The 12,845-nt window shown below is 45.3% G+C and overlaps 1 protein-coding gene across 4 annotated transcripts; it reads left to right on the forward strand.

Annotated features, from left to right (window-relative positions):
- The first annotated feature begins 851 nt into the window (after positions 1–851).
- On the forward strand, positions 852–9,687 carry COQ7 (coenzyme Q7, hydroxylase). 4 transcript variants are annotated; one of them, XM_082714938.1, is made up of 6 exons: positions 852–1,006; positions 5,692–5,870; positions 7,291–7,405; positions 8,155–8,294; positions 8,981–9,049; positions 9,472–9,687. In XM_082714938.1, exons 1-6 carry the CDS (start codon positions 934–936, stop codon positions 9,547–9,549), a joined length of 654 nt encoding a protein of 217 aa, XP_082571064.1. In that variant the 5' UTR covers positions 852–933; the 3' UTR covers positions 9,550–9,687. The 4 variants fall into 4 exon arrangements, with proteins under 4 accessions (XP_082571064.1, XP_082571066.1, XP_082571063.1 ...); XM_082714940.1 differs by lacking the exon at positions 852–1,006 and adding an exon at positions 1,136–1,197; XM_082714937.1 differs by lacking the exon at positions 852–1,006 and adding an exon at positions 1,144–1,322.
- The last annotated feature ends 3,158 nt before the right edge of the window (positions 9,688–12,845 follow it).

A 12,845-nucleotide genomic window follows, 5' to 3' on the forward strand; every position in this document is an offset into this window, starting at 1 on the left:
AAGCAGGGGAAGAGGGAAAGGGAGAAGCAGGCTTCCCACTGAGCAGGGAGCCCAACATGGGGCTCCATACCAAGACCCTAGGACCGCACGACCCAAGCCAAGGCAGACATTTAACGGCTGAGCCACCCAGGCGCCCCTGAAAAATTATTTCTGTTGGACAGATCCCTTGAAGGAGGTTTGCTGTATCATTGGATTTGCATTATTTTTAAAATATACAACAAAACTTGAACAGTTTCGGAATCACAGAAAAATTACGAAGGTAGCGATGTCCCGTATACCCTTTGCCCCCCACATGCATAGTCACCCTCATTCTCAGCATCCCCCCTCAGAGTGGTACATTTGTTAGAAGTGTTAAGTCCTCTCCCTAGCCCATCCCATACCCAAAACAATTTGCACCAAAATAAATACCAAGAGAGAAGTGGAAACAAAAAAACCTAAAACCACATTCTTTGTACAAAAAAAAAAAAGGAGATCTAAGGCTCCTCGGATATTAGTCTCACCACCTAGAGACACTATTGACCATGCAATTTCTACTGTTTTAAAGCCAATGTAGGATACACACAGAGAAAACTCTCCTTCCTGTTGGTAGAGCAAAAAATACAATGGCTGTGCCAGTAAAAGATCCCTTCACGATCCTTTTTCCCAGGAATTTACCCTGGCAGGATCTCGGGAAGAGCAATTCAGCATCCTCATCTCTAGCAACCCAAGCCTCTTTCACAACCGTTGCTCACCTGAGTGATTGATGGTGATCATGTCCAATATCCTCCTTCCACTTGCCCTTTCCAGCCAATCGAATGGAAGCAGGGGCCTAGGGGCGTGTCCACTGATGGGAGGGCACGCAGTGTCTGCCCTACGTCTGCTCTGCGTCATCAGTCTGCGCTGAAAGCACTTTTATCCCGCCTCGCGCAGGGGAGTGGGTATCTTGTCACAGCAATGGGCTGCGCCGCGGAGGCGGCGGGTCGCTCCCTGTGGCAGCTGCGCACGGGCGCTCTGCGGCCGTACTCAGGTAAAGTAGGAGGACGGCCGCGGCCGCGCGCTCAACCGGCGGGCCAGGGAATTTTAGCATGTGGCCTGCACTGGAGAGGTCACGGGGAGTGTGGGGGGGAGGGCAGACGTTCATAGACGTCATAAGGCTGCGACGGAGAGCGACTTCGAGGCGTGAACCTCGGGGCGCTGATAGGCGGGGCGGGAACCGTAGTGCGTAGGGAGAATGCGGGGTGGGAGGGGCGTGGTGTTCAGCAGGGATGCTCTGAAGTGTCCTCTCAGGGTCGGCGTGTTGTGGCATGACGTAATGGCACACCTGTACCGGGCCGTCTCTGCAGGTGTGGTGGGCATTCCAGGCTGAGTACAGGTGGCGACCTTGAACGTTCGGTGCCCTGCGGGTGTTATTCTAGCCTTCGCTCAGGGCCTCCGTAGGCACAGTGTGGTCAAGCGACCAGAGGCGTGGGCTTGTTAGAAGTGCGGGTATTAAGGAGGGCACGTGTTGCGTGGAGCACTGGGTGTGGTGCAAAAACAATAAATACTGTTAACTCTGAAAAGAAATTTGAAAAAAAATTCACTTTATATATATATATAAATTTTATATAAATTTAAATATGTTTTATATAAATTTAAAATATAAATTTTACATATATATATCATTATAGAAAACTCTGGAAGCACGTGACTTATTTTCAAAGCTGCTCAGTAAAAACTACCCAATCCTCCAAGACTAAAATAATCACGAAATAGATTGTGAGCTTTTGAAACTGCATATTATTATATAATTAATAAATAATTAACGGAGTGGGGAAGGAAGTGCAGGGTCAAAGGTCCCACCCCTGACTTACACGGTCGCTTTGTCTGCATTTTACCAAGACCTTCGAATGACTTGCATGAAGTTTGAGAAGCACCAGGGTGGTGGAAGCATGTAGAAGCATAGTAATCGGGATAGGGAGATGGGACCTTCTCCCATTCCCCGGTCTTTCTATCCTTTTTTTCATCAGAGCTGCGTCAGAAAATTGTTGTGAGGTCGTTTTCTCCAAAAGTTAAAGCATTCCTGAACCACCTAAAGATTTTCGCCTTTTAGAAATAACCACTTGTGCTTTTGATGACTAAATGTGCTTTTTCTGCAGCCGTGTTCCATTTTTAAATTAAATAATTTCAGAGAAATTAAATCCTCATGGTAAAAGCGGAAAACCAGTATTGCTGGCCCCTAATAGAGTAATCTTTTTTAAAAAGTGCTGAAAACAAATTAATGAATTGTGTTAGATTGTCTACCAAGGCCTGAACCCCAGGTTATGCTTAAAAGGGGGGTGGCGGGGAGAGGGAATTAGCAAGTATTAGGAAGGTATTTATTAACTGAGACATTCTCTTCAATGATAATAGAGGAATTGAGAAAGATTTAAAAGAGAGTAACTCTAACTACCTGGGTGTATTTAATGCATGTTTATAAACCACTTAAGATCTTCCCATATACCATTTAAAATCTCCTAGGTGTCATCATTGTTAGGTATTTCACAGTTTGGGAAAGCACTAACGTAAAATGATGTATTTGAGAGCTTCAAGCACTGGCCTCAACTTTATTTTACTCAAATTTAAAATGTGTGACAGTGCAGGGGAAAACTCAGAGGATTGTTAAACGTGACTTAATGTTCCTTTGTTGAGCCAATGAGCATAGCAGATTAAGAATCATTCTTTTTCATTTATAAAGTTACTTTGCTTCCTGTATCTCGTTTTATCTTTATGATAACTACGAAAGTTGTTACTATTATATGTTTCCTTAAAAACAAAATAATCTGATTATTATTGCCAATTTTATTTGTAAGTAATGGTGATTTTGAGTTGTCCAAGGTTACTGTTAGAGACAAGAAACACATTAAGTAATCAGTAATCTCTGCCTCCACTGTGGGGCTTAAACACAGCCCCAAGATTAAGAGTCTCATTCTCTACTGACTGAGTAAGCCAGATGCCCCAACCATCCCATACTTTTTAAAGACACCGTGCAGAGATCGTGAAAAGGTAAATGGCATACATTTCAAGACCCAATCTTCCACACACCCCACAAATAAATCATTTATTAGGTGCCGGAATCTGGAAAAGTGGTGGCAGTGCTAGGGAACTGTGTAGTATTTTTTTTTCCTTTTCAGATTTTATTTATTCATTTGAGAGAGAGCATGAGTGGGAGAGAGCCAGAGGAAAAATCAGACTCCCCGCTGAGCAGGGAGCCAAATGTGGGGGCTTGATCCCAGGACCTAAAGATCATGACCTAAGCTGAAGGCAGGTGCTTAACCATCTGCCCCCATAGTATGTTTTTAATAGAAATACAGTCCTGCCCATTAGAAGCTGTGTATTTGAACTCATCCTGTGTACTCAGCCCTTTGCTATTTCCCCTTAAACGTTGTGTTTGTTTGTTTGTTTTAATGAGTACCTGGTTGTCTTTCCCATTAACATGTTTTGAGATAGGAGTAACAAATGAAAGAAGCAGCATGCAAGATTATCTTGAGAAATAGGGCCAGCACGTCATTTTCAGTTTCAATCTGTAGGAGTCCTCTTTCTGCGAGGAGGCCAGGTTAGTGGGAGCACAGGTCCTTGGAGTTGGAGGCAACAACTTGGGACAGGCTACCTTACCTTTGTCAAATGTGCCAAATTGTTCTCCATGTAAAAACATGGTCATGACCAGAGTGACCTGCTGTGTTATGGCACAGATCTGAGTGGTACATTATACCTGGCAGACCTTGGACTCCATCCAGTTGCTGGTGTCCATCTCCTGGATTCCATCAGTTTCTTTTCTTTTCTTTTCTTTTTTTTAAAGATTGTATATACTTATTTGACAGAAGAGAGAGAGAGAGACAGGAAGAGAGGGAACACAAGCAAGGGGAGTGGGAGAAGGAGAAGCAGGCTTCCCACCAAGCAAGGAGCCTGCCGACAAGGATCCAGATGCGGGGCTTGATTTCAGGAGCTGAGCCGAAGGCAGACACTCAACGACTGAGCCATCCAGGTCCCTCTCCATCGGTTTCTTGAATCAGATATGTTCAGTGAGATGGAGCAGTTCATGCAGAGGAATGGCTCAAAGCTAGGTCACCATATTTCAGACCCCCATGTCCATGCGCCTTTGTTTAGTGAGGCATTTAAAACCCTGGTTGAACCTGGTCGAAAAGTTCAAATTTTATCCAGCCTGTCCCATCACCTTGTGTCCAAAGCACTCAAGCCTTTTAATGAAAACCCTACAGATGTACTCAAAGTGAAGTTTTCCACACATTTTTAGGCTGTAGAAGTTAGGTTAAATGAAAAGAAGTCTATATTAAAGATCTGGTAGTCGTGCTTAAGAGCCTTGAAACACATCTCAGGGTGATACCAACACACATCACAATTCACATTACAAACTGACTGGCCTCACTGGATCTCTTTTTCATATCTGCTTAATGAGCTGATAACCCCTTATATACCTAAACACATTGTAAAACTCTTAGGGGAAAAACTCTGGAGATGCCTTAATGCTAAGCTCAGAGAATACAATCAAGGTGTTACTACTAGGAGATTTTTTAAAAGACAAAATTTAATCGGTCCTGAAGAATTTATATTTCGAAGAGAGGAGTTGAACTGATAATGTACCATAACAATATCAAACCTAAGCTCTAAGGCTTATTCACCAAATCACATGCTCCCAGGCGTTTTGAGAGAACTTAAATCTGTGGTCCTCAACCTTGGCTGCAGAAAAGATTCGTGCACAGAGCTTTTAAAAAATCCACGGCAAGATCGAATGGGGAGGAGCATCCTGGTTTTGAAAGCTCCCTAGGAGGTTTGGTGCAGCCAAGGGTGGGAACAAAGCAGGCCTGGAGGGTAGGTCCACCGGAGAACCAAGCTCTTCTAGAGGCCCCGTGTCTCACTGCCACGTCAGCTGCCTACTGAAAAGCCAGGTTCAGTATTTCCAGATCTTTTTATGCTTCATGTGAAGCCAGAAATCCAGATCTTTAGGTAAAATATATGTTTTAAGTGTTGGTAACTAATTCACTTTTTTAAAAAGGTGGGGTATATGCCTGGCCGGCTCAGACAGGAGAACATGTGTTTCTTGATCTCAGGGTCATGAGTTCAAGCCCCATGTTGGGTGTAGAGCCTACTTTATTTATTTATTTTTTTTATTTTCAAAGGATTATTTATTTATTTAACAGAGAAAGAGAGAGAGAACAGGAGAGCACCAGCAGGGGCAGTGGCAGAGGGAGAGGGAGAAACAGTCTCCTGGCTGAGCAGGGACCCTGATGTGAGGCTCCATCCCAGGACCCTGGGATCGCGACCTGAGCTGAAGGCAGCCACGCAACCAACTGTGTGCCACCCAAGTGCCCTGCAGATAGCTTGCTTTAAAAACAAAACAGGGGCATCTGAGTGGCTCAGTGGGTTAAAGCCTCTGCCTTTGGCTCAGGTCATGATCCCAGAGTCCTGGGATCGAGCCCTGCATCAGGCTCTCTGCTTGGCGGGGAGCCTGCCTCCCCCTTTCTCTGCCTGCTTCTCTGCATACTTGTGATCTCTGTCTGTTAAAAACAACGACAACAACAACAACAACAAACCACTGCAGGTTAAACAATACATTTATGGGCATATATCATACTTACGGTATCTCATCTGTGACCTTTGTTCTGAGGTGCCCCTTTCTTCCTGTAGAAGGAAACATCTCTTCTACCCGAGAGTAATAAAGAATAAACATTTGCATTGCAGCTTTTGGAAGAAGAATCAGTGTCAGGTTTTCCAGTTCAGGAATGACCTTAGACAGTATCAGTCGGGCAGCTGTGGATCGAATAATCCGGGTGGATCACGCAGGTGAATATGGAGCGAACCGAATCTATGCAGGACAGATGGCCGTCCTGGGCCGGACCAGTGTCGGGCCAGTCATTCAGGTGGGTGCTTCATTGTCCCTCTCAGCCTGGTCTTACTGAGCAACGTGGGGATCCAAAGGCCTTAGAGTCATGAATCACATTACGTTATGCATTTGCAAGGGAGAGCAAAAATTGCCTATCAGGGTGGGAGCTTGGGAGTGAAAAGTATATTATTCTTATGTATAAAGTACAAACAGACATATAGTACATAAACGGATATGTGGTATATATGAGGTACTAAAATTTCATCGTGTTGTGGGATAAAAAATGGTTACGAGTCATTGCATTAGGTGAGAGCACCCGTTGCAGAGAGGGTGTGAGCCTGTCCCCAGCGGGGATATTTTATATCTTCTACTGAGAAGCAGGGGGGGGGGGGTCTGGACTTTGTAATCATAAGGACCCAGGTTCACATTCCAGCTTGCTTCCACCACCTACCTGTGTGACTGACCTTGGGGAAGTTACATGACCTCTCTGTGTCTCCATTTCCATGTCCATACCTACACAATGAGCTAATAACATCTACCTCATTGGGTTTTGGTGAGGAATACATGAAGTGGCACAGAGCAGCTAATACCATGTCCGGCGTGCAGTAGACCCTCAGCACAAGTCAGATTGCCTGCTCTGAGTTCTCGGACAAGTTCCTTAGCCCCTCTGTGCCTCACTTCCTCTATCTGTATAATGGGGATGATAACAATAGTAGTTTGTGCAGATTAAATGAGTTGCCTTCTTAAAGCTGTTTGACGGCGCCTGGCGCTTAGGAGTGCATGTATTAGCTCTTTTATCATTATCCCTTTTTCCTTTTTTTTTTTTTTTAAAGATTTTATTTATTTATTTGACAGAGAGAGATCACAAGCAGGCAGAGAGGCAGGCAGAGAGAGAGGAAGGGAAGCAGGCCCCCTGCTGAGCAGAGAGCCCCATGCGGGACTTGATCCCAGGACCCCGAGATCGTGACCTGAGCCGAAGGCAGCGGCTTAACCCACTGAGCCACCCAGGCGCCCCCCTTTTTCCTTTGATGTAAATGATACTTGCTTTCTCGCAGTTGAGAAGGCAATGACCCAATAGGTGCTAACGGTGCCCTCCTGATGTCGGAGTGGGCTGAACATCTCATTTCTCATTAGTGTGGGCCTTGTCCCTTAATAGGCTGTGCAGGTCCGAGAACTTCTGCTGGAACCAAGGTTTGGGCCCACTTAATGGGAATTGAGAGAGAGGCTCTTCTCTCGGTTTGTTGGCACTCTCTGTATCCACAGTGCTTTTTAGTCTGGTGTTTTGCTTTTTCCCTCCAGTGATTCAAGGGGAAACGGGGGAAATAGCAGTTCCCATTTATTCGTTCCATTTCCACTTTGCTTCCTTTTCCCGCCCTGGACAGGGCATGTACCTTGCCTGGTATACAGCACGTGGCCTCCATGTGATGCTCAAATGTCTTTACGGGTTTTTTTTACAGAAAATGTGGGATCAAGAAAAGGATCACTTGAAAAAGTTCAACGAGTTGTTGGTTGCATTCAGGGTGCGGCCGACGATTCTGATGCCCTTTTGGAACGTGGCGGGGTTTGCACTGGGTATGTGTCTGTCCAGAAGAGCTTACGTGAGCTTAGGGGTCTGGCACAATTAAATTGTTAAAGTACCGATTCCATAATTCTTTTCATGTTCTCTTAGAACCTTCTTATTTCCTTAGTCTTTTTAAAAGCTAAATGGCCCTTTTTTTTTTTGGCTTAAATTTATTTAAATATTTATTTATTTAAATCAGTACTTTTATAAATAGAAGGCACAATAAAAACAAATACAACAGAGGAGGGAAAGAAAGAGCGATTCAGGTGTGGCCAAGTGATAATCCCTGACACAGGTTCTAAACCTGAGATAGCACGCTTTTAAAAAAGAGAGAAGAGTAAATGTTAAAAGAGAATCAAAGACACACTCACCCCAAATGAAGACTCTCTTCTTGCCGTAAGCAGAAGGTTCGGAAGAGCCCTGAAAAGAGAATAGTATTCCTATTCTGTGATTCAGGATTTCACCTCGTGACCTGATACCACCTAACACAGAAGTTCTCACGGAGGTAGGTTGCTCCTAAGGATACTAGGCAGCGTCTGGAGACATTTTTGGTTGTCATGACCAGGGCTTCTGCTGACGTGTAGTAGGTAGAGGCCGGGGAGCTGCCAAGTGGCCTATGATGCCCAGGATGGCCCCCACAAGGAATTACCCAGCCCCAGAGCCCGTAGTGTCGAGGTTGATGAACCCTGACCTGACATGATCTCCCTCCGTAGTGTGGTATTAGGCCCATCCTTTCCTGCTCTGGATTTGACCGTTCCAGGTGCGGGAACCGCCCTGCTTGGGAAGGAGGGAGCAATGGCCTGCACTGTGGCTGTGGAAGAGTCCATAGCACATCACTATAACAACCAGATCAGGACGCTGATGGAGAAGGAACCTGAAAAATACACGGAACTTCTTCAGGTATTTGAATATACTCTGGAAAGAGGCCAATAAGGGAGAAAAGGGTAGGTATGCAACTTAATAAGAAGGAAAAAAAATAGAAAGGTAGGGAATGACAGGCCATAGAAACCTAGGACAGTGCCTCATTCTTAAGGCAGGAAGAACAGAAAGCCAAAGCCATGGGCACTGGTCCCGGCTGTGACCCAGCCCTGTCTCCGGCAGACTTGGGACCAGAAGCTGTGTCTCCTGAGCCCATGCTTTTATCCTCCACTTCTGGGTCATCCATAGCTGCTCAGCAAATGCAAGCACAGACTCTTCAGATTAAATAAATGAGTTAACGGGTATCTTCAGGCAATTTTCTACAGCAGATAAGGGAACTTCAATTTTTTTTTAAGTCTAAGTTTGGGGTTGGTAAACCCCGGTCTGGAGCAGACCACCTGTTTCTCTAAATTGTTTTGTTGGAACAGCGCCGTACCCATCTGCTTACATGTCTGTGGCTGCTGTTCCCCATATACTGGCAGCGTGGAGTAGTTGTGAAGAGAACCATCCAGCCTGTGGAGTTTGGAGTACTGACTCCCTGACCCTTTGTAGGAAAAGTTTGCCTACCCCTGTCTTAGGCAGTAGTATGAGGCTTTAGCCTCCAGAAGAAGACTGGACAGTGGGAGAGTTGGATGCTGACTTGCTCTGATTTCTCTGTATTTAACCAGGTGATAAAGAAATTTCGGGATGAAGAGCTGGAGCACCATGACATAGGCCTTGAACATGATGCACAACTGGTAGGGGACCTTCCTATGTACTGTTTGCTGGTGGTGCTTTGAATACCTTATTAGGAAGATTAAGGGGCGGGAGGGTTTTCTTTTCCAGAGAAATAGATTTCAAAGTAACCACCCAAGAAAGCAAACCAATATACGGCTTTGACAGAAAGGCAAGCAAATCCGTGCTCCCCACTAGGAATCTTACTTCCTCCTTCCTCCCTCACCATCTCCCCTGGCAGCTTCTTCCCCCTTCCCGATGAGACACTAGGTGATTCAGATGTTCTGGCAGTTATGGAACCATCCCAACCTTGTGAATTAAAAGAGTCTGTTAGATCTTACGTCTTACCTAGAGCGTTCCAGCCCGGCCAGACCAGGCCATGTCTTACTGCTACAAGTGAACATAGAACATACTTCTTTCGTTTGCTTATTGTCATTTTTAACAGGCTCCAGCATACACCGTCTTGAAGAGCCTCATCCAGGCCGGATGCAGCATGGCGATATATTTATCAGAAAGATTTTAAAGTATGTCCACTTTCCCCTGTTTATAAAGGATGACAGTGACTAAATGAGTAGCGTTGGCAGAAAAGGAAATGTGCAATTATCGTTATATGAATTTTGTTAATAAACTTTAAGAAGTTTTTGTTTTTTCATTAATAAAACTCTCTAGTGTTGATTTTTTTCCTGTGCTGCCTTATGCCAGAAGGCCGATTGTTCACCAAGTTCCAGTTACAACAGATGAAGCCCGTCCTTGTTTGGTCCATGGTTAATTTTTTTGCAAAACATCAAGAATGAATCGTTAAGAAAATAATGGAAATTTTTTTTTTTTTTTTTAAATCTTGGAGAAAGAAAGAGTGTGAGAAATGTGCATGTGTTTCGGGGTTGGGGGTCAGGAGGAGAGAATCTCCAAGCAGACTCCCGGCTGAGCTCAGAACCCCGTGCAGCGCACCGTGGGGCTTTATCTCAGGACCCTGAGATCATGACCTGAGCCGAAACCAAGAGTCTGACGCTCAACCAACTGAGCCACCTAAGTGTCCCCAAAATAACAGAAATCTTTTTTTTGTAAAGATTTTTATTTTTTATTTTATTTGACATACAGAGATCACAAGCAGGCAGAACAGCAGGCAGAGAGAGAGAGGAGGAAGCAGGCCTCCTGCAGAGCAGAAAGCCCAACGTGGGGCCCGATCCCAGGACCCTGAGAACATGACCCGAGCCGAAGGCAGAGGCCTTAACCCACTGAACCACCAGGCGCCCCAACAGAAATCTTTAAGAATAAAAAATTTTTTTTTTAAGATTTATTTATTTATTTATTTGACAGACAGAGATCACAAGTAGGCAGAGAGGCAGGCAGAGAGTGAGAGAGAGGAGGAAGCAGGCTCCCTGCGGAGCAGAGAGCCCAACGCGGGGCTCGATCCCAGGACCCTGGGATCATGACCTGAGCCGAAGGCAGAGGCTTTAACCCACTGAGCCACCCAGGCGCCCCAAGAATAAAAATTTTGAGTTCACTTATAACCAAAGGTAATTTAAAACACGAGGTTGTTGAAGATCGACAAAGCCAGACTGTCCAATCCTTCAATGGAGTGGAAGACTGTCATTGTTTTCAGTGGCCTCTTTAGCTGTTCCTTCTCTCCTCTGGATTTCAACATGCTAGAGGGTGCCACGGTGTGGTTCTTGGCCCTGTTCTGTCTCTCCTCTTTTTCTTGGTATCCCATCCGGCCTTGTGGCTCATTCCTCCACATTCCTATTTCAGCCTAGCTTTCTATTCCCAAATATCCTGCTGCCTACCCAGCCCCTCCACTTGGACATCAGGGAGAACCTCAAGCTCCTCTTCCCTCCTCCATCCCGGTGCCCTACGAGCTGGCCTTCCTCTTCGTAGTTAATAGCAGCTCCATCCTTCTGGTCCTCAGGCCCAAATCTCTGGACTCACCTTTGACACCTACCTAAATCCCTCCCCTATCTGGTCACCCGGGATATCCTACAGGCTCTGCCAAAGCCTGGATTATTTTAGAAGCCTCTTTACTATTCTTCTGGCCTTCCCCTGTCCTCCCACAATCCGTGCTCAACCCAGCAGCCACAGTGGTCCTTTGAACTGTAAGCCAGGCCATGTTCCGGCTCAGCTCAGAACCCCTCAGTGGCTTTTCCCAGTTCCCTCAGCATCAAAGTCAAAAGTCCCTAAAAGGGTTTCTAAGAACCTGTGTGATCTGGCCCTCTGACCGCTTCCCCCTTCCTCGGCCCGCTGCAGCCACGCTGGGCTCCTTGCCGTTTCTCAAAATACCGGCACTCTCTTGTCTCAGGGCCTTTGCAATGGCTGTTTTCTCTCTCCCCGCAGTGTTCCTTCCCAGCCACGTGGCCAAATCCCTCACCAATTCTCAGACTTCCGTTTCAAATGTCACCTCTTAAAGGAGGCCCACCTTGACCACCTTTTTCAGAATTGCAAACCCCACCCCACTCATGCATCATGCCGTGTGCTCAGCTCCTCCATTTCTTTCCCCACAACACTTAACCGCCTTCTGGCATCTTATATAATGTACTTACTTGGTTTTTGTCTATTTCTCCCTGCAAGACTGTAAACGCTGTAGGGCAGGAATCTTTGTTTTAATCACTGGCACATAGTCATCAAGGGGATTCAATGAAGAAATAGCTCTCCGTTGTTCACAGTCATTTTCATATAACTAGTAATTCAAGACTACTCCATGTGCTTCTCTGCAAAATTCAGTAGAGATTTATTGAAAAGATGCTACCAAGGCAGGCTGGGCCCCTGGGTTCTGGTTTCTGTAGAGTATGCTTTACTATAAAACTCAACGCCTGCCTAAGAGAGGGGGGAAATGCTACCAAGAAACCAAAGAAAAGCCATTCTCCGTGCTTCTTGCTGATGACTTAAGAAAACAAAACAACAACAACAACAAAAGCCAGGCTGGACATCCCCATGCAAAAGAATGAATTTGGACCCTTAAAAGCTTTTACAAGAATTAACTCAAGTGGATTAAAAATATAAATGGTAATGCTAAAGCCCTAAAACTCTTGGAAGATGCAAGGGTAAGTTTGGTGACCTTGGATGAGACAATGGTTTCCTAGATACGACACCAAAAGTACAGGCAACAAAAGAGAAAAACACGGATTGGATTTTTTTTTTAAGATTTTATTTATTTATTTGAGAGAGAGAGACAGTGAGAGAGAGCATGAGCGAGGAGAAGGTCAGAGGGAGAAGCAGACTCCCCATGGAGCTGGGAGCCCGATGCGGGACTCGATCCCGGGACTCTGGGATCATGACCTGAGCCGAAGGCAGTCGTCCAACCAACTGAGCCACCTAGGCGTCCCACACGGATTGGATTTAATCAGAATAAAAACTACTGTGCTTTTCAAGAAGGGAAAAGACAACCCACAGAATGGGCGAGAATGTTTGCACATCATAGATGTGATAAGGGATTTGTAACTGAGAGTATATAAAGACGTCTTGTGACTCAACAATAAGATAAATAGGCCAGTTAAAAACAGGCAAAGGGTTTGAAGAGATGTGTCTCCAAAGAAGATGTACCCATGGCCAATAAGCATTTGAAATGAATGCACAGAAACATTCGTCTTTAGGGAAAACCTCAATGAGGTAACACTTTGCGCACAAGTATGGCTGTACTCAAAGTAGAAAATGATGTGTTGGCAAGGGTGTAGAGGTACTAGGTCCTCATGCACTGCTGGTGGGAGTATAAAACGGTGCAGCCCATTTGGAAAACAGTCTGGCAGTTCCTCAGTCAGTTAAATACAGTTACCATATGATGCAGTAACTCCTCCCCTGGGTGTAAACCCCAAAGAAATGAAAAAAAGA

This window comes from Mustela nivalis (genome assembly GCF_964662115.1).
Source record: "Mustela nivalis genome assembly, chromosome: 19".
Lineage (NCBI taxonomy): Eukaryota > Metazoa > Chordata > Mammalia > Carnivora > Mustelidae > Mustela > Mustela nivalis.

What these genes read in the sequence shown, in the direction of transcription:
- COQ7 (XM_082714937.1), top strand. Translation starts at nt 1,211, where the DNA reads ATGCGGGGTGGGAGGGGCGTGGTGTTCAGCAGGGATGCTCTGAAGTGT. An exon ending in CGTGGCGGGGTTTGCACTGG is followed by an intron (nt 7,406 to 8,154) that starts GTATGTGTCTGT and finishes TGACCGTTCCAG; the next exon opens with GTGCGGGAACCGCCCTGCTT. An exon ending in AATACACGGAACTTCTTCAG is followed by an intron (nt 8,295 to 8,980) that starts GTATTTGAATAT and finishes GTATTTAACCAG; the next exon opens with GTGATAAAGAAATTTCGGGA.